The sequence below is a fragment of the Penicillium angulare genome (assembly GCF_028827245.1).
Source record: "Penicillium angulare strain IBT 27051 chromosome Unknown utg000003l_segment0_segment0, whole genome shotgun sequence".
In the NCBI taxonomy this organism is placed as follows: Eukaryota; Fungi; Ascomycota; class Eurotiomycetes; order Eurotiales; family Aspergillaceae; genus Penicillium; species Penicillium angulare.
Window position 1 is genome coordinate 3454813 of NW_026623162.1, and position 24800 is coordinate 3479612.

At 46.8% G+C, this 24800-nt stretch overlaps 8 protein-coding genes across 8 annotated transcripts; 4 read left to right on the forward strand and 4 right to left on the reverse strand.

Moving 5' to 3' along the window:
* Window positions 1-724: 724 nt before the first annotated feature.
* On the forward strand, window positions 725-1362 carry N7478_003430 (uncharacterized protein; the record flags this gene model as incomplete). The annotated part of the gene is made up of 2 exons (XM_056919644.1): window positions 725-1076; window positions 1157-1362. The coding sequence occupies 2 exons, from the start codon at window positions 725-727 to the stop codon at window positions 1360-1362; spliced, it is 558 nt and encodes a 185-aa protein (XP_056782802.1).
* A 1810-nt stretch (window positions 1363-3172) lies between these two features.
* N7478_003431 (alpha/beta fold hydrolase) lies at window positions 3173-4051 on the forward strand (the record flags this gene model as incomplete). The annotated part of the gene is made up of 2 exons (XM_056919645.1): window positions 3173-3608; window positions 3684-4051. The coding sequence occupies 2 exons, from the start codon at window positions 3173-3175 to the stop codon at window positions 4049-4051; spliced, it is 804 nt and encodes a 267-aa protein (XP_056782803.1).
* A 276-nt stretch (window positions 4052-4327) lies between these two features.
* On the reverse strand, window positions 4328-5367 carry N7478_003432 (intradiol ring-cleavage dioxygenase; the record flags this gene model as incomplete). Its single annotated transcript, XM_056919646.1, has 4 exons — window positions 4328-4510; window positions 4563-4630; window positions 4693-5060; window positions 5120-5367. The coding sequence occupies 4 exons, from the start codon at window positions 5365-5367 to the stop codon at window positions 4328-4330; spliced, it is 867 nt and encodes a 288-aa protein (XP_056782804.1).
* A 724-nt stretch (window positions 5368-6091) lies between these two features.
* Window positions 6092-9179, reverse strand: N7478_003433 (uncharacterized protein; the record flags this gene model as incomplete). Its single annotated transcript, XM_056919647.1, has 4 exons — window positions 6092-7365; window positions 7424-7516; window positions 7572-8573; window positions 8630-9179. The coding sequence occupies 4 exons, from the start codon at window positions 9177-9179 to the stop codon at window positions 6092-6094; spliced, it is 2919 nt and encodes a 972-aa protein (XP_056782805.1).
* Window positions 9180-9473: 294 nt separating this feature from the next.
* Window positions 9474-10611, forward strand: N7478_003434 (Efg1 domain-containing protein; the record flags this gene model as incomplete). The annotated part of the gene is made up of 2 exons (XM_056919648.1): window positions 9474-9876; window positions 9947-10611. 2 exons carry the CDS (start codon window positions 9474-9476, stop codon window positions 10609-10611), a joined length of 1068 nt encoding a protein of 355 aa, XP_056782806.1.
* Window positions 10612-11803: 1192 nt separating this feature from the next.
* N7478_003435 (uncharacterized protein) lies at window positions 11804-13044 on the forward strand (the record flags this gene model as incomplete). The annotated part of the gene is made up of 2 exons (XM_056919649.1): window positions 11804-12119; window positions 12236-13044. 2 exons carry the CDS (start codon window positions 11804-11806, stop codon window positions 13042-13044), a joined length of 1125 nt encoding a protein of 374 aa, XP_056782807.1.
* A 1539-nt stretch (window positions 13045-14583) lies between these two features.
* N7478_003436 (F-box domain protein) lies at window positions 14584-16782 on the reverse strand (the record flags this gene model as incomplete). The annotated part of the gene is made up of 1 exon (XM_056919650.1): window positions 14584-16782. The coding sequence occupies one exon, from the start codon at window positions 16780-16782 to the stop codon at window positions 14584-14586; it is 2199 nt and encodes a 732-aa protein (XP_056782808.1).
* A 3674-nt stretch (window positions 16783-20456) lies between these two features.
* N7478_003437 (serine/threonine-protein kinase) lies at window positions 20457-24455 on the reverse strand (the record flags this gene model as incomplete). Its single annotated transcript, XM_056919651.1, has 4 exons — window positions 20457-20725; window positions 20841-23791; window positions 23896-24046; window positions 24431-24455. The coding sequence occupies 4 exons, from the start codon at window positions 24453-24455 to the stop codon at window positions 20457-20459; spliced, it is 3396 nt and encodes a 1131-aa protein (XP_056782809.1).
* Between the last annotated feature and the right edge of the window lie 345 nt (window positions 24456-24800).

The following is a 24800-nucleotide window of genomic DNA, read 5'->3' on the forward strand; positions in this document are numbered from 1 at the left end:
GTTCCACCTTTTCGCCGAATTGCTGGGCTTAGCAAAGCGTTGCTGTGGGTGCTTCGATGGGTAGCAATTGGTATTCTTGATGGAGACACTACTCTTGGTTTCATTGTATGTCATGTTCGATGTCTGTAGTAGTAAGTTAAGAGCCTGCTTACATAGGGTATTACATAAAATCCACAAAGAAAAAAACTTGCCAAAGTAATCGAGCAAGAATTACCTGACGTGAGCATGGGAAAAGGGTAAAAAGCAAAATCCATGCCAAACAGGATAAACCATTCAAAGAACATTCTAGAAACTAAGTCATGCCAGGGTTGATATTGCCCAGGTGAGTTTGGTGTTAGATCTACGGAACCCTGGATCGCAACAATCCATGTTGACAGGTGCGATCTCGGGAGCTCTACACTTCAGATCTGGAACTGCCAGTGACATACCAGGTTCGTTTTATGGCTAATATCCGCTACCTCGTCTTAGATATGAACCAAATAAGGCTAGAAAGCTCAATATACCCGAATATTAAACTCGTTTGACGTGTACTGTAGTAGTGGGTGTCATAGCGCCTACTCATGTACCCACCGTTGGGTTATCTACGGAGCTGTGAACGCGTCGCGTGGCGCGTCCTGGGGAGGTTTTTACTACTGCTTTAACTACACCTAGCTACATTTCAACAACTTCCATCTTTTCTGTCTTAGCATACTCAACGCTTCAATCCGGGACACATAAATCTACAATGGCGGAAAACTTTAATAATCTGCCTTTACTCAACGAGGCAATCGATGAATCATCAGAGGAAGTCCTAGCTTCCATGCTAAAGGAAATATGCCAGAAGTACCCATCAATCACAGAATTCGTACAGAGTCGACTTCTTGTGTGCGAAGATGAAGTCGCTCGGCCAGGAACATCTGCCACGCCCACCAGCGTTCACGAAGGGGGCAACAGCAGCAATGATGAAGGGGAGGATACGACTTCCGCCACGGCTTCCCGTTCTGGGAAATTGAAAAAGCGCTACGCTAGGTGCGAAAATTGCGAGGAGGAATTCGATGTCACAGGAAATACTGTCACGAGCTGTTCCTATCATCCGAGTAGGTGCAAGACACTCGTGGGCCCGTTTCCTGTTTTCGGTTACGGTTATATTTAACATTACGGCTAACTTTCTCCTCAGGCGAATCTGAGCCGAATTACGAGGAATTTCTTGACCATGATGAAGACTGCCATGGGATCATTGACTCCGATGAAATGCGAGAAGACTACCCAGAGAAATTCTACTTTGTTTGCTGCGATCGTCGTTACAACGAAAAGGGCTGCGTGATAGACTGGCACTTGGAGACTGACAATGATTCCGGAGTCTGGAAAAGACGAAAGTTTTAATTGGGAAGAGGCTCAATCATGTGCCGCTCAGCCATTAAGAGTATACATCTCCATTGGGTATATCGTATCATCAGTAATAGAATGACTGTTATCTGCAAATAGGATGGCTGATCATAACACGCGGGTATCATAAATGAACCCATGTTAAGTTTATCAGAGCCAAATCTCTAATGAAAAAGCCCAGCCGATCCTTTGTCTCTCTGCAACCTTAATTAACCCGAAAAGCTATCACTTAATATCCGATTTATCTGTGTGGCCCTGGTTAACTCATCGTTTCTATCGAATCCACCCGTATCTGAGCATATAGACTTACCGACCTCTTTGTACTTCTTCTTGGGAGCACCGCATGTTACCTGTTGCGCAATATGGAACGAACGAAGCATGTTGGTCTTAATCCCATTTTTGTGGCTCTATTCGACTCCACAATATTTTCATTTATGTTAGGGCGATGCCACGCTCTGACATAGAAATTAGATAAAGAAAGATCGCGACATTCCCTGGCCATAATAGATCATAACATAACTATCGATCGCCAAATAAGACGGCCCATTGTAGCTTTTCTAAGAATGCCTTCGCTGACGGGCCTGGGGAGCCACTGGTATACCGGACAGCTATCGCGTTCAAAGATGATATAGCTCTTAGCTCCGCATTTATTTTTAGCAGAACATTTTGAGCCGAAGCATGGACAATATGGTCTTCCTCGAATAGGGGGCGTGTGGTACGATTAAATATTAGGAGTTCTATCATCTTCAAACCAACAAAGCATTTTTGCAGGAATCGCAGGCTCTGCAAGGTCTCTTTTCGTATCTCGAGGCAAACTGAAGAAATTGATAGGGATACTTTTGTTGTAGTAGGTGATTGTGAATGTGACGGTATGTCGAACGGTATTTCAAAGTATAGAGGACATCAGAAAGTGAGGGCAAAATTCAACCAGGCGCCAGCGTCAAATCGGCGAACCTCTTGAAATTCAACTTACAATACGTTGTGGGCAGGCTAATACAGGGTGGATTGTTATTGGTCTGAAAGTCCAATGTATGGAGTCTCCTCATTGGAAAGATAGGTAAAGCCATCCTGCTTTACAGTAGGTCTTGTTTGCCCCTCATGACGTGAAGACCAGGGCGAATGAGCTTCATTAATAGAGGTGGGAACTATACTTTGGTTCGTAGCCCGGTCTATCTGTGGGGGTAGTCCTTCAACCAATTATAGAATAGATTCTTTTCTTGCAAGCTTGTTCTGGGGGTTAGCGAGGCCTGAAAAACTTGGATCCAGGGAGAAACGACCACTTGTCGCATTGGGCTCAGCAGAATTTTGCGATAGAGGTTAAGGTGAAACCAGCGGTTGGAAGTAACTTTAAGTAAGACAAAAACAAAGTAATGTACGGGGGACAAAAGTGACCAGGCTTCCCTACGTGGGGATAATCGTCTGGAGCGATCCCGGAACCTTGTCGGTGGCCTGGGGACGCGGGGGTTGTAGCTCTTATGCTCATGAGTGATTTTCACATACTTATACTTAGGTGAATATCAAGTTTCTAGATATGCAAAAACAACACAGTAACTTAAAATCAATATAAGCATGCATGAGGTGTCGATATTCGCCGCTAAGATACGACAGATCAAAGATATGCACGGTTAAAGCGGCGATAGACAATCCCACTCGGAAGCCAACCTGCCCCACCCGAAATAGATCAAGCCGATACCAACCTGTTTTGAGTTGGAGATCCAATTTATTAAGCTAGACATATATAGCTTGAACAGGTCTCTTCTGCTTTCTTCAGCACCCACCTATCCATCTCCAAACATTCACATTCAAGATGCCGTTTGTCCAAGCCAACCCCCATCGCCTTCACTATTCCGACTCGCACCCCGCTGGTCCACCAGATGCAGCAGGCTTGACCTTCATCTTCATCCATGGCCTAGGATCATCTCAAAATTATTATTTCCCTGTCATTCCGCATTTGACAAAGAAGCACCGTTGCATCACAATTGATACGTACGGCTCAGCTCGTTCAACATACACCGGTGATTCTATTTCGATCCCTGGTATCGCTGCAGATGTTATTGGTGTTCTGGATACACTCAATGTCCCCAAGGCCGTTGTAATCGGTCACTCAATGGGTGGCTTAACGGTCACTGAGATTGGATCACGATACCCGGATCGGGTGTTGGGACTTGTGGCTATTGGGCCGACACATCCGACCGAAATGTTAGAATCGGTTATGGGTAAGAGAGCAGATACTGTCCTGGAAGGTAAGAATTACATTTTCCGTCTCAAACATAGTATACTCTTTATCATGGATTTCGTTATTGACTTATTCTTCACAGCTGGCATGGAGCCTATGGCCAATTCTATCCCCTCCGCAGCCGTCGGATCCCGCAGCACCCCACTTCACAGCGCCTTCATCCGAGAGCTGCTTCTTGGACAAGACCCTAAGGGCTATGCGGCACTTTGTCGTGCCCTTTCCACGGCTAAGCCGGCAGATTATGCTGGCGTGCAGGCGCCATTCTTGCTTATCGCTGGTGAGGAAGATAAGTCTGCGTCTATGGAAGGATGTCAGCATATCTTCCAACATGTCTCGAGTAAGAGCAAGGAGTTGAAGGTTTTGAAGGGCGTAGGACATTGGCATTGTATTGAAGCGCCTGATGAGGTTGGCACACTTATTGCAGAATTTGCAAATGGAATTGCAGTCTAAGATTATGAATTTAACAACCGAAAGAGATTTGATTGATTGCAACATTTGAATATATTAAAATATTGATGCTATTGGCAATGGACATTACAAATTTTGACTAGAAAGTATATTAAGAGCACAGCGGATGAGGCTTTTTGAATTTATCTAATATTTTTGATTGACCTGAATGATTCAAATATGTACGGAGAACGCTATCGTAATGAACAGGGTAAAAGAAGAGAAAAAGAATATACAACCAAAGAAGACATCTCATAATATCCTTCATGCACCGTTAGGCTACTCATCAGCCACAAGCTTGACATCGTACAAGAGCTCAAGCTCAGCTTGAGGATCACCCTTGCGTGGAACGAAGTCCACGACCAGTGAGTCCTTGACGGCAAACACAGAGTCGTTGGTCAGATACTTGTCCTTGCTATCAAAGATCTGGGTAGTAAGAGGGCGGTAGCCTTCGTATGTAGCCTAGAAATGATGGTTAGTGCAAGCTCTTGATAAATCAACAGATCTAACTTACAATAATATGGATGTGAGCAGGGCGGAATGGGTGACGGTCCATAAGCTCAAGTAGCCTTCCAGCCGGGCCTTAAAAACAGTCAGCGCGAGGTCCATAATCTCATATAAGAAGATCAAAAAGAGTAACTCACCATCATCAGGAACAGGGTACGGTGTAGGTCGCAAACAGTAAAAGTAATAACGTCCATCGGCATCAGTCTTGAACTTGCCCCGCAAGTTAAATTCCACTTGCTCCGGATCCTGCTGCTCATACAACCCATTAGTAGACGCTTGCCACACCTCAACAGTCGCGCCAACAAGCGGCTTCTGAGTAGCAACGTCCATCACACGGCCATGCATATAGGCCATCTCACCACCATCCTTGGGCTTAGTAACGACGATATCGGCACCGTTTTCGCGATACGGAGTATCGGCGCGGAAGAACGGACCCAAGATAGCAGTGGCGGTAGGCGCATCCTTAGCTTCATCGGCCAAAGTAAAAGTGATCTCATCGACAAGACTAATGCGACTGAGTTAGCATTCAGGTTTTGGAGATAAGCGCATCGCAATGTAACTCACGATTCCAGTCCGATCACATCGCAGACTAATTGTCCCTCATTGCGCTTATCATCACTCATCTGTCCAGCCCAATTAAGCATCTGCACACCGGCCATCCACTCGTCGACTGTGAGCTCGTTCTCGCGCGCAAAGTCATGCACATGTCGGATTAAACCGGTCATGAGCTGACGAAAGCGTGGCGAGGTCTTAGGACCCATCGCCTCGATAACATTATCGGTGAATGTGGGATCAAATCGGTGTGTAGCCATTGTGAGAATGTGTAGCTTTGAAGCTCCTGATAAAGCTTGTTGGTGTTGTCGCTATCGTTCGCAAAACCAAAGTCAAATAGGAATAGAAACTTGGTTTCGTGAAACACTCTTTTTCTTGCGGAGGTTTAAGTTGAGAAATATGCGCCGCACTGTTGCAGAACTTCCAGTATTTAATCTAATGGTGTTCACGAGATCCGACGGGACTTGGGCGTGAGATCTGCTTGGGCGCGGCAATACACGGATCATTGACCTATTTCCGGGTCCCCAGATGAACTTGACCAACTAGTTGATGCTCATTCGAGGGCGACCCCGCAAAATGGCGGGCGCAAATGGCATGATTGGGTCGGGGCGGCGTCGGATGCTCACGTTGATACTCGGGTAGTCGGATCGGGCACGCTAGTTGAGTGAAGAGTACACTTCCGATTCCCCCGCGGTTCGGAAGTGGCGTGGGTATCATTGATTATGGGGGTTGATCTTCGGGGAAGAAATCACGGTATACGGAAGTAATCTTCATTACTTGATCTATAGAGATAGTGTCTAGTTACTACTTGCTTACTGAGGCACTGGGTGAGACAATTTCCAACTCATCGGGCACAAATATTTGGATTCGTAAAGATACAATAACTCGGATCAAGGGGGTATATCCTTCAAAGCAAAAAAAAAAAAAACCAAATTATCCTAAATCTTCTAGCCAAAATCGCCCAAAGATTTCTCTTCACTCTCTTCACCGATCACAAATGCAGCTACATTCAGCGACCGGGCAAACCTTATGTCGAGTGAACCAGTCGCGGGCATGATGTGCATGGAATCCATGATTGCAATGTATACAAAAGACCACAAACCGGCGCATCACTTCAGTTTCCGTGGCTTTATCAGTGTTAGATTCTGCATCAGCAGCAATGCTAGCGCGTGACATCGGATCTGGCGAGCCCAGCCAAAGTGTACAAACACCGCAGCGGGGCATGTGGCGACCACAGCGAGGGCAAACTGTTCCAGCCATGCCTGCGGATCCGAGAGGGCTACCCACCGTAGGGTGAACGGTTTCTGTTGTAGTCAATGGGGAAATTTGGGATGAAGCATCGTTCTGTGTGAGAGGACGGGTGCAAAAGTTGCAAGTCAGGCTAACCTGTTGGGGTGGAGGAGGAACAAGATTACGGCCGTCAACGGTCACGGCAAATTGACGAGAGCCGACATCAAAGCGTGCACGCTCAAGCTGAAGTTTCCAGGAATTCATTTGTCGGCGATACGTCTCACGCCAGGCTTCAAATTGAGCGATTTGTCCGAAGTTGCTAATGATTCGTGGTACTGTATAGCTCATTGCTAGTACAGGCGTCTGGATGTCGTTGAATTTGTCGATATAAGATTGGAATAGACCCATCGCTAGATGACCCAAGCCGGTCAACACGACGCCCTCAATATCACCCTGTCGCATTGCTTCTGCGGTGGCCTCTTTCAAATATTCACCAAGCTCCGCATCCGGAAGCCAACGCAAAGCAACCTCAACTCGGTATTTCAAGGGAAGTGTGGCTTCATTTACAACAGCATGCCAGTCGCCCTTACTCACGAAAGCAAGAATTGCTCGTGCATAAGGATCAGTGAGTTCCTTCGAAATTTCTGCACATGTGTCTTCCCAGTCGGAACTATTATCACCTTTCGCAGCACCTGCTATAGCCATAGCAAGCAGTTTATGTGCCTGCGCGGGCTCATTACTTCGAAGAGCTGAGTATGCTATTTTGGACTCAGCTTGGAAAATGGCCAAAGCAGCGGCTTTTGTGTGTTGATTATCCGCAGATAATTTCTTCACCAAGCTCTCAAGTTCTCGATGTGATTGAGCTGCGCCGCAAAGACGAAGGCAAAGCCGCCGGTGCTCGGGATGAGCAGTCTGGGAGCCATTAAACTCTGGTAGATTCAACTGTTCAGCCAGCTGAACAATCACCTCCGTTGCAAGCTTTGCATCATCTCCTTTGGAGCCGAGTCGCCTTCTTTCGAGGCCATTGCCTATGGAATGTGTTAATCAATTTCAATAATTCGAAAACACGAGCCGGGTGAAGCTTACCGAGATCATTATGCCACACATTATTCACACCAAGATAGTTCATATCCAATCCATTGACGACCATGGCTACCCCAGAAGAGTCAGATCGAGCACCTGCCATGATAATTAGATGGGTTGATAGTTCGGTTTATAGGGCCTAAAAACTCACGATCAATCCAGCTCCACAAGTCTTGGAGAACCACATCGTCTCCCACAATTCCTCGGTTCTTTGCTTCATCAAAAAGATATCCCTCTTTACACCGGAACCGGCCAAGTGTAGATAGAGTTAAAGCTTCTTTCGCTGAGAGTAGAGTCCCGAATGTTCCCAAAGATAGCGCACGCTCCCGAGCTTCTCGGCTCGGAACAGGATCAGAGCCCGAAGATTTAGTCTGAGATTTCTTCTTGTCTGTAGCAGGCTTCATTTCCTGAGAGGTCCACGAAATGCGTGACCTGATGTTTCCGACAAGTTGGGAGATAGGAGATATATGCTCAGATAGTGGATGGATAGACCTCAATTCTGAGTCGCTTGACGAGATACCGCATGCCAGTACCCCTTGTGATGATAGCGTTATAGGTGGACATGGCGGGCGGGGGGTCACGATTTGTGGTAAACCATTACCGTCAATTGCGATAGTACTGGGTTGCGATGAGACACTGAGATTCAAAAAGTCAAAGGCGACTAGACGTTCCTTTTCCCCACACCCACGAGTTGGGTGGTCAAACGGAGCACGCACGTCCCGCACATGTTTTGTGTAGACGGGTTCAGGATAATTTTGAGAGGATCCTTGACCAAGAGTGTCATCTATAGAGGAACGATACTCTTCCGACACATGGTCTTTTGCGACTTCAAAAGTTTTCATATGACCCGAACTGGAGAGTGCGCCCAAGGAGCCTCGATTGGTTTTGGAGAATCGCAAGCTCCAGATTGAAGTCTGGGAATTAAACACATTTTTAAGCTGGAGCGCAGCAACTGCCTGATTGGAATCTGGGTTTGGCGTGGAAGTACCCATGGAGGTAGATGTAAGACGAGGTCCAACTCGGCGGTCCCATACACAAACAGTATTATCATTAGAGGTCGCGCAAGAGGCGATATAATTCTCATCAAGCCAATCGATAGCTAGGTTGTGAACGCAACGTGTTTGGAACTGGAACGAAGGGTTTCCGGGGCCCTCTGAGTCTTGAATTAGCAAAAGTATCAAGCGCCATGACAAATAAGGATTAACAAACCTCTTAGATCATAGATCCGGACAAATTGACCCTTGACACCCGTTACCAGCGTGTCTGGTTGATCTCGAAAGAATTTTATACTGGTTATAGGTTCGGAGCTTGCCAATTTCCTCAAAGGCTCGTGAAACCCTTTAGTAGGCCCGGCAGGGCTTAACCGCTGATTGACGTCCCATATGTTCAAACAAAAGTCGTTGCGCACGCGATCAAGACCCGACGCCACGAGTCCATGTGCACTAAATGCCACTGCATTACAATACCGTTGATTTCGGACGGGGAAGGAAAGCGAATCTTTCGGATCGGCGTCGAGGCGTAGAATCGTAGCTTCGCCTGACGATTGGCCTACCACGATCAGGTTCTCGTTCGAGGCCGACCAGTCGAATGCGCGAAAGGATGGGGTATCTCTAATATGTGAAATAACTTCGTGCTGTATATTCCGACCATGAAAACCTGTGACTCTGCATAGGCGAAATGCCTTGCCAGTGACGTCGACCGAGAGAAAGCGTTGTTCCGCCGCAGTTGAGCTCGGCGACCAGCGAATTGCAGACTCCATATTGCTGAGTCGGTGTCGCCCTGAATCCTATACGGAGCAACAAGGTTCAGCTATAATGAGAGGCCGCGGCCTCGCGTCAACAAAGCACCAATTGATCCAAATGAAGAAGATAGGGTGGAGGGGGAGAGAACGAGGGGAGATGCTAATCAATCGTCATGCCCGATCAGGCGGGCGCTCATTGGCTGCGTCGATCTCTGGGGCACGGGCCGATGGTTGCGCCGAATTGGGAGCTGCGACTTTTTTTTTTCTTGCTTCAAGATCGATTTCTGAACATCAACCCAAACAGAATAAATTATGTCTGACTCTCGGAATATTCGGGGAGAGTCCTCTAAACGAAAGAGTCACCACGGCTCAACGGATTTGGCCCCTCGCAAAAAGCATCACCGTGCTACGACAGATAACGATGAAGATGTTGAGATGGGAGGCTTCGGGAGCGATGATGGAACCCAGGCTCATTCGAGTCACAATTCCAAGGCGAAATTCGCTCCTCGTGATGACAAGGAATTCACTTCTGTGAATGATCTCAAGAGGCGAATTCGAGATGTCAAGCGCCTCCTCAACAAGGGCCGTTTGCCTGCAGATGCTCGGGTAGTGCAGGAGCGCGCACTCGCAGGATACGAGCAAGATCTCGCGGAGGAAACCGCTCGCCGTGATCGATCCCACTTGATCACGAAATACCATTTTGTTCGTTTCTTAGGTATGAAAGTCTAGAGTCTCATGTGACAAGTGACAAGTGAACCCGAAGCTAATTACATTCAATGGAATAGATCGCAAAACTGCAACTAAAAATCTGAATCGACTTCTTCGTCGCGAAAAAGAAAAAGACCTCGACTCAAAACATAAAGCTCGTCTTCAGCAAAAGATTCACGACGCACGTGTCAACCTCAACTACACAATCTACTACCCTCTCACCGAGAAATATCTGTCACTCTACCCAAAATCAGAAGAGAAATCGTCCGCAGAAGCCGAAGAGGACTCGGAGTCAGAGGGAGAGGGAAAGAAACACAAGAAAGAAGCAAAGGCTGCCAGGCCACCCCTTTGGTCTGTTGTGGATAAGTGTATGGCGGAAGACACTTTGGATCTTCTACGTGAAGGCAAATTGAACATCGGACATGATGGCAAGCCTAATTCTGCCGTGGAGAAAGCGAAGCCGGTACAGCATGGGGATGAAAGCAAGAAACCCAAGAAAGAAGTCAAGAAAGACGTCAAGAAAGACAATAGGAAAGACAACAGGAAAGACGTCAAGAAGGACGAGCCTCAAGAGATCAAACAAGGTACTAGACGGGAAAGGCGCGCAGCCCTTAATGATGCTCCCAATGGTAGAAAGGACAAACAAAACCGAATGGACTACGGTCGTGAGAGAGACCGACTACAGGATGTGGCAGTCCAACATGCAGGTGACGACAGTGATGGTGGATTTTTCGACGAATAAGCCTTTCCAGAGGCTTGGTCAGTGGTGGCCGGGGGTTTGCATCTATACTTGATATCCAACATAGCACCATATGAACAATTTCACTTGACCTTGACATACCTCCCGACGAATGATTCAAACAACGTCTATGATAATTTGTGGAAGCACCCTTATTACCTGCTCTGTTAAAATTATACCAAAGCCCACTCAGTATTATTTGTCGGGAAGACCATATACGACAACATCAGGTATATGACTTGATATGCCTTGGTATAATAAAGACCACCTGCACCTTCCCTTACACATCCGACAAATAAAACTCCTTACACTTAAGAATTGAAAGTCATATTACTATATGCATCTGACCTCGGGAGTTCTATACACACAGTGTTCAAACCGTTGTTGAGGCTCATCCACGAGCTTGAAGCAGACTCTGTCTGGAGTTGTTCCAACCTTGGAAGGTTAGATCTATAAATTCGTTTTCTTTCTGTCAAACTCCTGTCAAACTCCTTGGCACTTCAACAATCCATCTCCAGAACTCTCTTACCTGATATTCTTCCAACTTTGAACCATACAAGTACTATTCATCTTATTGTTGCCTCCTGCCATTGGTATTCGTCTGTGTATTTCACCTATTGCATTTGTGTATAGATTTCCGCGAAGAATTTCCCCTCTCACCATTTATACTTCTTGATCCTTTTTCATCTTTACTTTTCCATCTTCCATCTCTCTTCTACATCTTCCATTGCACACCACTTTTCCTTTTGCAATATCCACTGATACATTTTTTTCCAGTCATCTTCATTCGTCTTTCCTGTATTCGTCTGTTTATCTCATCCATTCCATTTGTATGTGGATCCTCGCGAAAACTTCTTCTCTTCTCGCTATCTATACTTCTTGATTCCTTTCCATCTTTACTTTTACATCTTCCATCTCTCTTCTTTTACAGCTTCCATCTCGCTTCTTTTACATCTTCCAATGCACACCATCTCCCCTTTCGCAACCTCCACTGATAAAATTTTCAAAGTCATCTTCATTCTTCTTCCTCTCATCTCACCCATACCATCCGACTTCAAACTTCTCGAATTAACAGCATCGTGTTGAACACCAGCAACCAAGTCGCCGATTCGACTTTCCAACTTACCTACAATACTCTCTCATTGACATTTGACTCAGCCACTTTTCAACCCTTTCCCTGAAATACCATACCATCATGCCTCGGGAAATGAAAGACGGCCCCATGGCCTGTCCCAAGGCCCAAATCCAAACCTACCCAGCCACACTCAAGGGACTCCGCATCAGCTGTCTCGAAATCCTCGCAGAGCACGAGGCAAGTACTCCAGATACACTCTGGCAGGAAACAGACGGCCCCGGTGACATCCCATCGACAGAATCTGGGAAAGCTCTCCTAAAGCTCGCCACAGAAGTCTCCACAGCAAAGGGACGCCCGGTATTCCCACCCAAGAACACGCGCCTAAGCGACGAGCTCGTCTATCTTGCAACAAAACACCTTGGAGCCAAAGAAAGAGGTAATCTATACCCCTATGATTTCCTCCCAAGAGGGGACATAAACCCAGAGCGCGTCCCATCAGGCGTAGCGCCGATAATCTGGGCTCACGGACTCCCCTTTTCCCCGTTTTCAAAGGCTACTACGTTCTGTGTGGCCGATCTCACGCCACCTGGGTAGGATGGCATCTACGCCCTCGCTTCCATCGCCAAATGCTTTCATGGCCAGTCTGGACAATCGGTCCAGTCGTTGCGCCGGGGTCGGCTCTTAAAGAGCATCGATGCATTGAGCGGCAGGCAAGAGTCTGGAAAATGAAATCTGCAAAGGATGCTGAGTGGGGGAGAGAGAAGAATGGTATTGCGAGGGATGTTGTTTCGTTTGCACATGCGGATGGGTCTGTTGTGCCGAAGGATTCGAAGGGTGGATTCTTTGTTACACAACTCTTTAGGGTGCATGGGTACTCTGTTAGGGTTGGGCCGGATTATGGTGATACGAAGAAGGCGAATGTACAAGTTAGGGGATTCTTTTCGAAGAATCGTGCTCATGATTTTGATTATGAGGCTTGTTTGAAAAGACCTTATCAGAATTGGAGGAAGCCGATGATTTATGGGGACCATGTGGAGAGTGAGGGTGTGGATTCGGATGGGGATACGGCGATGGATGAGCAGAGACAGGAGGACTTTCAGGAGCAGGATCAAGAGAATTCTGTGACGGATGCTGATCAGGAGAATAGCAGGTATAGTGATGAGAAGACGGATGCTGATAGTGTGGAAAGTGGAGAGATTATCGAACATGCCAATGGGCACGTCGATACGGCATGTGATATTGTTCAGAACGATGCCTCAAGTCCCGTGGTGGAGAAAGACCAGATTGACTCAATCGAAGAAAGTCGAGTAGTCTCTCAGAATGAGGTCCAACAGGATATCCAGAAAGAGATCGGAGTTTAAGGTGTTGAAGTTTTTCAATGTTCCCGGGTCTAACACGATCCAAATTGACAACATACGTGTACGGAGACTGGCTGGATGTATCATTTTACGGGCTGATATTACATATTATTGATATAGGTTCCCACGTTTTCCATTTTCCAACCTGCTATCATTTTTATATTTCGGGCGTTTCAAATCTTATGTTTCAAATTGTTCAAGAATGCGCTTTGCTTATATGGCTTCCATTTGATGATCAGCAGACAAAGTTGGAATCTTTCTGTGATATTTATCGAGTTGTGTTCAAATTTGAAGAAAACCAAGAAAAAAAGGGGGTTGCTAAAAAATATATATTTCCTTTTCTTTCGTAGACTTAACTGAGATGGTGTCATTTTATCATTATTGTTATAAGAATGTTGGAATATTGAGTACAAGGGACAATATGTGGCGATCATCCGGGAAACCCCCCTTTGGCCATAGATAGCCTTTACCGTCCCCTATCACACCACTACATGCCAGTGTATGGTAGGCTCTACATAGCTACACTAGAAAGCCAAGTGGAAGGACATATAGAAAGACAGTTAGAAAGTCCAATTAAAAGACGTATAGAAAGACCCGCGGGCAAATCCATGGAGAAATGCCTTCTTCAAGTTCAAGTTCCAAATACTTTAGATTCTACTATTACTAGTAGTATTCAGTTCATTTAAAAGGACTCAAGAGGAAAGATTGCACCTCGAAGATAGTATATCTTAAGACAGCAGGATTGAAGCTCGACTCGGCTATACTATCCCACAAGTCTAAGATTGGCAAACATGGGGGGGGGGGGGGGTTTCCCCCGATGATAGTTATTGCCATCCGTAGATATAGGAAGGTTAGGATATTTAGAAGTATTAATGTCGAGAATTGATTTCATTCATTATCAAACGACGAGAAGAAAAAAATGGTGGGGCATAAAATAGATTGAAACTCCGTTATCCGTCCTTCTACATATGCTGAATATTGAGATATACCAGGCTGATGAGACCAATAGAGCCGAGATAAGTGAGAGTAAGATGATGTTGGCACTATCAAGATATTGCCGATATGAAATGCAAATTGGCTGGTCTTGTTCCAGACGGGATCAAAGCGAACCCATCAAGTGATATTGAGACTGAAGGAGTGGTAAAGAAAAGAAAATCGTCATGAAATTATGAAGAAAGGGGGTTATGGGACGTGTTTGAGGATCCACAGAGGAGATATTCATCCATCAAGGATTGAAACTCTGTGACGTGTTCCAAAGAAGAAGTTGATAGCTGTCATGTCTCGTAAGTCGGAAAATCGGAGATCCAGAAGATTCAGAGGAATACCAGTGACCAGCACTGACCAAAAGATTTCGAGTCATCATCGCTTGCGAGATAGATAAATGTAACGCCATAATAAATCAACCCGAAAGAAAGGAGACAAAATGCGGCCATTGTGGATGTATCATCAAGCCAAAGTTGGATGGAATACAATACCACATCAGGAAGCCTGAACCACCGTGAAGAGAAAAGGCACAACATTAGTGACGCATTAGTGACGGTCTCACATCAAGGAACAACCACCACTTTGAGCTCGCCGACGTCGACCCGTGCCATTGATACCTCCGACGCCATAAGTATCGTCGTCGTCGTCATCAACATTGTACAGTCTCTCGGCTTCACGGGCTCGACGTCTTCTGCGTCGTGCCCCAGCACCACCAGCGCCAGCTTCCTCGGTAGCCATCATATAATCCGCCCATTTGCGATCTAACCGGCTAGCTGATGCGAGCTCGCCTCGTAAAACGCGTTTGTTATGCTCATCAACGGTCATCTGCCACCCATAGAAGCATTTGAGCTGAATGATCTCATTTGGGTACACAGGTGATGGAGATGGAGTCGATGCAGGAGTAACAAAAGTCGTGGTCGTCGGGGATGAGTCTGCATCCGATGTTTGAGTGACTGTCACGACCGCCGATACAGGCTTTCGGTTACGTGGAAGGTGGCAATTACTGGATAGGACTTCTTTGACACCTGCCCAGGTAACGTTCGCACAGTCGAAAACAACCAGTCGAAGGCCGACCTTGGGAACATCTTCCCCGTAACCTCTTCGACGAACACGTAAGCTGGCTTCCATCAAAGTTAAATCGGAGACACGAGTGTTGTCCATCTCGACATAGCGCAGCTTTGGACAGCTCTTCATTACCTGCAGCATTCCTGTGTCGCCGAGGCTTTCGCAGTAACTGATATTCAAGTGTTCAATTTTCTGGGCGCATGGAGACTTGGCAAGTTCGACCAGTGTAGCATTTGTGAGTTGGTCGAGATCCTCCAATTGCAAGTGAGAGAGGCGAGGTGTAGTTCGAATAACATCAATGACTGAATCGTCGCTTAGTTCGGGGCATTGGGAGACCTGCAGGCCTTCTAAATCGGGAACATTGAATGCGAGGCTCTGCAATCCCTCGTCGGTCACATCAGGGCAATGATGCAGATCAAGATGTTTTAAACGTCGAGGCGGCACAATGGGACGGTCGGTTAAAACATCCAACATGGGATTCACGCCATGCATGAGAATCTGCAGGCTCTTGTCGGTAATATTCGTGCGGCTCATGACCAGTCGTTCCAAGGTATTGCGTTCAAACAGCTCCATGGCGAGATCCTCATCATGAAAAGCCTTGATCTCACTCGCTCGGAGGTCTTTCAGCTTTTTACAAGACTGGATAACTCTGCGAAGTCCTTTGGAACTCACATCATGGCACCATGATACATTCAAGGTCTCAAGCTGCGGACAGGACTGTGCTATGATCCTCATTGCTGAATTTGTGACGTTCGACAATCCCGAGACATTGATATACTCCAAGCGGGAATTGCGCAGCAAGAAGTAATGCATTGATGCCTTTTCGATTTTACAACCCTCCAGCGAAAAGTTGACAACGTTTCGGCATAGGTCCGAGATTCGCTCTCCATCCGAGGACCATTTGTCGCGCAGCTGCACACATCCTCTCAAATTGAGGTCACGGACGAAGGGACCACCGCAAGTGATGAGTTTGACCAGGACATCACTGGGGATTTTCTGATAATACTCGGCCGCGTCCACTTTGGACCATAATTGCCCATCGTAACACATTTCATTCCACTTCTTGGAGACAGACGCGCAGCGTACAATCTCCTGTGGTGTCAAATAACGAAAAATCTCCACCTTCAGCTCTTGTGGCATATCGCCCCAGAAATCCAATATTCTTTTCGGCTGAGGATCTTGAACATCTTCAGTATCCGGCACTGAGACGTCGATATCCGTAACCTGCCCTTCTAGAATATCGCCCCGAGAAGCCGGCCGTATATCAATCGGCAATGGTACGGTACGAGATTGCGAGGCATGCGGGGAGTCGGTACCCACGACTCGAATTCGAGGGTTCTCTTCAAGTAACTCAGCTGGGGAGCCTGAGCAGCCAGGCGTGGCCGGTCGGGGATTCAGGCCTCCGTATAATTGAGACGAACTGCCATTTCCTAGACAGGGCGAGTAGTATGCGGAGGACGATAACGAGACACACGATAAGGACGCCGTGTGGTCCCGCCGATAACCGGTTGACGCCGATCGCCCGCGGCGGGGCAACGTCGGACTAGATGACATGCGCTGGAGACTTTGGAGTAATTTATGACGGCCTTTCAATTTGGGAGATTGATCGAGTGGAATTTGGCCCGTTGAGGAAGTTGGGCTGGCCGACGAGATCTCGGGGGAGGGGATCCCCTCGGTCGTTGGGGTAGCCATGTTGCGATCGAGGGCAGTGGACTCGTAGACGAGTTGGGAGGAAGAAGACCGAAGACCGATAAAGGTCAAATCGAATAGGCGCTCGATTCTGCGGATAAGTACTTAGACGATCATAGTTGAAAGGGTCTCAGCAACAGGAGTTGATTGCTTCTTGTTTTTGGTGTTTTGGTTTTAATTTTCGTGTCTAGGATTGTCGTCGTGGTAAGAAGGAAGAAGGGAAAGAAGACAAAGGCCAAACAATCAGGGCTGAACGAGCTGAGACGAGAGAAGGACGTGGATATTGAACCGGGAATTACGGCAAAGTAAGAACCGTGGCACTTCACGGCCTCAACCAACGGGACAATGAGTGACGTTCAGTGTACCGAAGAACCCGAAGAAGTAGAAGTAGGAGTAGAATCAGTAGAAATAATAACTAGAAACGGAAGAGACGAAATAGAATTGTTCAAATGACAAGAAACAAAAAAAAGGTGTTGGCAGGTGAGAGAGTCAAAGGCGGAATGCAGGACAAGAAGGACAAGAATGCGAATACATCAAGACTACCTGTTTTTACTAGGAAGATCCCAGCCAACACACTTGTATTTGTCAAGTACCCCCACCACCCTCCACCAGGGCAACAATGAACAGCCACTTCGGTCCAAGTCAATCACTTAACATTCGTTATTCGCTACTCTCAAAGTCTCTCATTCCTCTAGTACTATGTTCCCCCTCCTCTTTGGTGCTTATCGCATGTTTTCCCCACTTTGGGTCTCGGATTGCGTCTTAACGTGGCACAGACAGTGGGACCCACGCATCTCATCGGCTGACGAGGCCTCGTGGTAATTAGAGAAAAGACTAAAGATCAAAAGCATCGGGAGAATTAGACCATTATGTCTACATATACTAGTTAGGTCTAGCACGGGATATAGATATTAGATTAGGATGTAGTATCGGGCGTAAGTCGGTCTAGCCATCCAGGAACGAATTTCTCCAAGGAATTCACATCTCCCCCGTTTATTGGTGCAGTCGCCTCTCGCTAGGACCTGTGGGGAAAAGAACCTTGGAACACACCAACGGGCCATTCGGAGTAAAGTATACTGTACTCGGAATAATACTAATACACTCAAATTATTACAGATTCTTCGAATTTCCCCGGTCTGGAATTCCCCCCACTTCTCTGAGTCGCCCAGACCCGTGGACCGTTGAACCAGAGGCAAATCTGACCCCACACGCAGTTAACGGCTAAAGGACTAGTACGAAGTAGTGAGCTCCACTGCAAATTCATTAATTAGACATGTTTCTTTTCAATCTTGCAAAAAAACCACGAAACATTGGGATTCTTATACTCCGATTCCTAGAAGCTATTGCAAAAGACATACAAACATTGGAATTACTATGTACAATATAGTTCAATTAAATGTTCCCTGCATCCACTATTTGCTCCCATCTTGATAACCCTATGACTACACCATGATAATAGTTAAATGAGCCCAGGCTTCATTTCCCAATGGGCGAGATGATGGTCCTGACAAAGGGTAACAAAGTGTACAGTCCCATTAGACTTTCCCAGCTAGACATAGAACGTGCACTGAATCAGACGCATATAACGCCCCTCTTGCTCGGATAGTTGGTAACTATTCAAATCGATCATAGAAAGGTCGAGCACCATCGTGTGAGTATCTCTAGCACCTGCAAGCCATTTCATCTGTCAGAGTGTCCTAAAATCAAAAGTTGCGGGGAGAGAAATGGTCGGTCAACAATGAACATACATAGTTCCCCAATGTTGGTAGGGGGCTGATCATTGTCTGAGCTGTAGATATCGATTGTTTTGGTGAGACTGTCTCCTTGGCCATGGAGTAACAAACCACGGCATCTAGTAGGTTCGTCCAACCTCATATGATCTCCCTAAAAATAAGAGACCAATTGAAACAGTGTCATGGAATGGAATTAATCAACTGAAGCTTGAACCTTCTTCACCATCCACTCAATTGGATCAGTTGAAATTCCGAGGTTGAAATCTGCATGAACGAGAGAACCTCTTGGGTTGAATGCCTCGTTAGTTAGAAGGAATCTTCGAGATCCGTAATGGCATGGACTAAACATGCTTTGCTGCTGGAATGTCTCCGAGCCCCAGAGAACAGCTCCACGGGTTACTGCCGTTGAACTAGTGAAATACATTAGCTAAATTGCAGCCAGAATCTCATGAATACAATATGATATACGTACGCATACTTCTTGTTTTGAATGACTGGTATGTTGGGGAAGCAACGCTGCACTTCGCGGTGAAGGTATGGCGAAAAGGAGAATCCCCCCACAAGGAGAATTTTCTAGAAGTGTTTTAGCATTCCCACATCAGTTTGCCTATATGACCAGTCCCTTACATTTATCACCTCGTGTTGTTTGACTGAATTGGCTTTGTTGATGTGATTTGCCAACGTCTGAATGGTCATCTGGATGGCGGGTTCTATTAGCGTTTTAAGATCGGCACTGAATTATTTAGCCCTATTTTTCATGTCGTTTTGCACAGTGAAGTACGTGATTCAAAACAGAACTCACTTTGATACCAGCACGTTGTTTCTCTGATCGTACCACTCTAGATTTGAGCGTCCCGGTATAGCCATCTCGAGGTGCAATTTGATGAATCCTTGACCGCCGAATCCTGTAAACGGGCATTTGAATTTTTGAAATTTGTCCATGAATCGGCTTCCCGGTCCAATTTCCCATGATGGTAGACTAGAAAAAGCATCGCCGAATCTTTCTTGCATAAGCTTATAGAGCTCCCTGTTGATTGAGGTAGAACCGCACAGTTCCCCTTAGTTATATTGTTAGTACAGTATACTACTATATACTGAGTTCCAGTGCCACTCTTGAAACAGCAGCTTACCGGATTTCTGCGCCAATTCAATGTATACAAAGTGGCTATGTTCTGAGATCAAGAAGCTTGCAATGTCCTATTTACAGCAATTAGATGTGGTTCTAAATCGTTTGAGCTTTGGGGGCGAGCTCATGCATCTTTCATTTTGCTCAGGGACGGTTTATCTTGGGGCTATGGGAGTAGAGAAACCCGAAAATTCCCTACGCGAACTTGAATGATGAACTTCAACCTTGGAAGTTTGATTGTGAATTGCTTCAAATATTGGCCTTTAATTTACTTTTTCAGTCACCTATTTGACTAGTTTTGGAGTTTCATTTTGCACTTGTGTTTCAAATTGATTTGACTGTTGGCAGTGGTAAATAACTGTTTATTTTAACATTGTAAGAACAAGATAGATAAGATCTTGCGAAAGTTTCGCCTATCTTGAAGACACAGTATACTAAGGAAAAAAGCCTCGTTTCACAAGGGATATATAAATTCTTTATCTGCCATGTTCATCATGAGGTCTTTGAAAGTCTAGATACAACCAAGAGATATCGAATAGAGAAAAAAAGTGCAATGCAAAAGGCTTCCCCCAAAAAGAAAGCTGAGAGAGTCATGACATATGCAGGAACATTTCCGGTGAATGTTTTTGTGCAAAGAGACAACAGACCCACCCCAGGCCCGAAAAGTATAAAGGGAAAAAGTAAGATGGAGAGAGAACCAAAATCCCCCAAGATCTCCCCAGCCCGTCATCAAGCAAAACAAAACATCATGGGGTATCGTGTCTTTTTGTGGTGTCATAACAAAATAAAATGGTAGGTGATGAGGATGTGGGGGAGGATTACTCCTCTGTCATCCATGGGTGTTCAAGTACTTCGGTGATAGTTAGACGATTGTCGACGTCACGGTCAAGCATCTTGCGCACGAGGTCAATGCATTCTTCGGAAAAGGGGAGGAATGGAATTCGAAGAGGGTGATCGAGAATCTCATCGACGTTGTAAAATGGATTCTCTTTGTAGACAATCGTATAGAGCAGAATTCCTAGTGCCCAGATGTCCTGCTCTTTGCCTCGGTATGATTTGCCCTGGAGAACTTCTGGAGCAGCATAGTCTGGAAAGGTAGAACATGAGGAAGTTAGCTTAGATCAAAAAGATGCATAATACATCCCAGGCCATAGCAGCGCCTGTAATTGCAAAATGGGATCAAATGAGACTGTAAAACATACCAATAGTACCCACAAAGACGTCAAACGGACCGTTCTTGATATATGCAGCACTTCCGAAGTCAATCAACTTGATTCGCCCCTCACCATCAAGAATGACATTTTCATCCTTGATATCGCGATGTACAACCAGCGCCTTGGTATGGAGGTGATGAATAGCGCTCACAACCTGTTTGAAGATACTGCGACACTCTGATTCATCCATGTTGGCCTTCAACTCGATGTAGTCGAATAAATCCATACCAGGAAGGCCATGTGGAATCATTTCAATATAATAGTTGATGTTGTCCTCAAAGAAGCCTTGCATCTCCACGATGTTAGGATGCCTATACCCATCCCGACGAAGGAAATCCAGAACATGAATTTCCAGGGGCACTGTTCCTAATCGTCGATCACGAGTCCATGTATCCACTAAAATCCGTTTCTTAGTGACATATTTGAGGACCATCTTCTCGTCACCCACTGCCTTCTTAAGTCGTGCCAATTTCACCTGGCCATAAGCGCCTTGACCCATCTCTTCGAGGATCACATAGTCATTGATCGTTCGCTTCGGTGGAGACTCTTTAGTGCCATTGCCTGACTTTACTTCAGGGACAGCCTGTAAGGGACGATCCGCAAGAGGCTCAGATGCAGCTTCACTGAGCTGTTGGCTGAGATTCGAGCTTGGTGCATGGATTTCAACAAAGTTCTTATTTGTATCCTGGGTCAGAGTGTCTTCGGTCGTGGCGGTTGGGCTAAGAGGAGAGTTGGGCTGCGAAGTGGGGAGTGAGGAAGATGAGATGTTGGTTGCAGGTCCAGCAGCATGTATTTGCCGTGAGTAAGTTACCCATAAGGCATATACCAACTCTGTCACAGCGATAGTATCATCGCTGTCCTCCGAGTCGCTTGATCGCTCCTCGTGAAGCTTCTCAGCTTGTTCTCTGGAGAAGAAGGTTCCGCTCTTAACTACGCGAAGCTGTACATCAACGACGATGGTTGAGCCATCTCGATGTTTGGCCAATAAGCCACTGGGCTCAGTGAAAACCGATGCAGCATTAGCTTTGCCATCCCGGAGAATAGACAGCGTACGCGCCCGGCGGAAACTGTGTTCGGGGATTACGATCCCATCGACCAATGGCACGTTGTCCTCCTCGGTTAACACATCCAATATTTCATCGAATCCCGGGATGAGCTCCGTGATGTGTCGTCCTTCCGGGCGCTCCTGGCCAAAAAGAGCAGACGAGAAGACAGAGTTGGAACTGATCACATTAAGGGATGCGGATGACAATACCATCATGCCTGCGACGTGTGGGAAACTGGATACTTGTACGGTGCGAAGACCTTCAAAGTTGGTGTTGGTGACTGTCACTGGGATACAGACACCTGCGGCTGTATTGGCCGCGAAATATTTCAATTCCACAATCTTGGGTATCCCCTTCTCTGGCGTGGTTTCGAGTGACTCCGATGGCAGACGAGGTAACAACTCAGTAATTGACTGACCATTGCGAACTACAGATGGACCCCAGATCTTATCAACGTCACCGTTGACATTCACGATATTCCAAGATTCATCACACTCGACAGACGCTGCATTTTCCGTGATTTCTTCTAGCACCCAGATCAGGCCACCACGTTTCTCCATCACCCACACGCTAGCAGATCCTTTGGTACCATTGCGCTTTTCAATTGGCACAACATCGCCGCATAACAAAACACCGCGTGATTTGTTACCAGGATGATTGGCATTCCGGGGATTCCGTGTACTGGACCCATATCCATCGTCGGTCTGCGCTCTGCGAGATTTCTCACGAGATGATGGCTTATTGAGCAGCTGCGCAGTCACCCCATTTCCCAGACCGCGGAACTTTGGGTTTACTGCACGGATATTAGGTCTTTCCGGTTGAAGGGGTGTACGAGCCGCGGCATCAGTGCTAGGATCCCGAAGCTTAGCTTCAAGCCACTGTCTATGCTCTTTCTGTACAACCTCTAGAATACTAAGCCGACGGACTTCGTTTTTAGTCACACCAAATACAAGGCAGGAAAGATCATTAGCGGCGATAATTGTCCAAGGTGCTTGGGCTTCGGTCCGGAATACGGCCTGGGAGGCTGGAGTCCATTTGCTGCTGTGGGTATGCAAGGCGGGAAGCGGGAATCCCAATCCAGAGGTTGAAGAAGCCAAAGAGGCAAAGGGATCCGAGGAAGTGTAGGGTTGCGCTAGAGTTTCCATCAGCTTGTTTTTGAGCGAGGCAGAGTTGAGATCCGTGTATGTACGTTTTAAGCTTACGCGCCTGGACGCTGGTGCTGACTTCAGGTCCAATCTGGATGGCGGAATACGATCATTTGAAACGATGGGACTCAATAGCTGGGAGCTATCGGACGTAGCCTGGGATGCTGACCGAGGTTCTAGGGCCGAATCTCGAGTACTAACCGGAGGCGACCCGTGGTCAGAGAAGGCCCGTTCAAAGATATTATGGCCATTGACCTCCGCAGGTCCGGTGATGGGTCCTCCTCCGTAGTTGCCGCTCTCTTCGTCCAGGACATTGGCCCGAGTCAAAAGGTCCATCATACTTTGGATATCCGAGTCTCCGGTCATGTTGGCTTGCGCATTGGCGATCGCCGCGCTACTGGCGGCCCATCCCATTCGGTCGCGCATGAAGTCGATCGATCTTTTGAGAATATTTTGTCGCGAATGTAATAGTTCCTCCGATTGTTGAGCGAAAGAAAAGGAATGTAATGATTCCAACGGGAATCGATGCAGGTCTTCTAACTCCCCCGTGTTCTGGCTCGTAGACATGCGACCGGTATGAGCTCTCGAAGATGAGCTGGAGCGCATAGATGGAGGTGGACGGGGTACGTTCATGGGAGTTAAAGACGACGTCGACAAGTTCGGTAAGGTCAGAACTCGTGAAGGTTGCTGGCGTATGCGATCCAGCCCTGACGGACCAAGTCCATGTTCGCTCTCGAATAACGGGGATCTGTTGGAAAGAGACGGTGGAAAGGGTTAGTTGCTTGGTCTTCCTATCTTTTGAGACACATTCACTTTATTCTTTGTGAATGGGGGTGAAGTAAATTGGCGGACCTTGAAAGAGGGTCATAACCTGAGGATATGCTGTCGGCGGAGCTTCTTAAGGTCTGCCCGGTCGTTTGTATGGTAAGTTTCTGAAAGCCCGACTCCGATTCGGGGGACTCAGAAAGGGGACCCAAAGGTGACGACAAAGGACTGGGATCGCCTGCAGGAAGATATAAAGATCAGCGGGCTTCGATTGTTTATCAAGACCGTTTTTGACTCCACGGGCTCTTCTCCCCCAACGTGACTCTCCCACCCCGTGATAAAGAGGGATGTGCTAGTATTCAGCACATGCGAAGAAAAGAAGGAAAGCAAAAAGTGTGTTTCCCTTTCCTCAACTCCGAGGACACTCGTGAGAGAATCATTCGGGTTCTTGATTCCTCCGATGTGGCCTTTTTTTATTTCCCCCCCATTTTTTTTCCGATCTGCTTTGCTGCTGCTTTTCGTCGTCCTAATTCACGTCCCACCTTCATCGCGTCCCTTGCTGCCGAACCCCACTCTTCAAGCAAAGAGGCCCGTGGCATGTGAAACAAGAACAGGAACTCACCATCGGGATTATATGCTGACCCCATGCTTTCGGGGGAGGCTGGATTTCTCCCCAAGAGAATCAAGGAGGCTCAAGGTCGAATCGACATGGAAGTCATTCGCTCGAGTCAGCGGGCGAGCAGAGGGCGACTGCCTCGTAACACGCCCGGCATGCGACGATCGAAGGCACGGGCTAGTGCAGGTGAGAAATGCGAGAGGTCCAGGAGAAAGAGAGAAAGAAAAAAGAAAGAAAGAAAGAAAGAAAAAAGAAAGAAGAAAGAAAAAAGTGGGAAAGAGAGGGAAACGGAAAAACGGTCAGGATACAGCGGGGGTTTCGAGGAGAGTTTAGTGGGGAGCAACGAGAAAGGGGCGGGTGATGTAATAGTAGGATG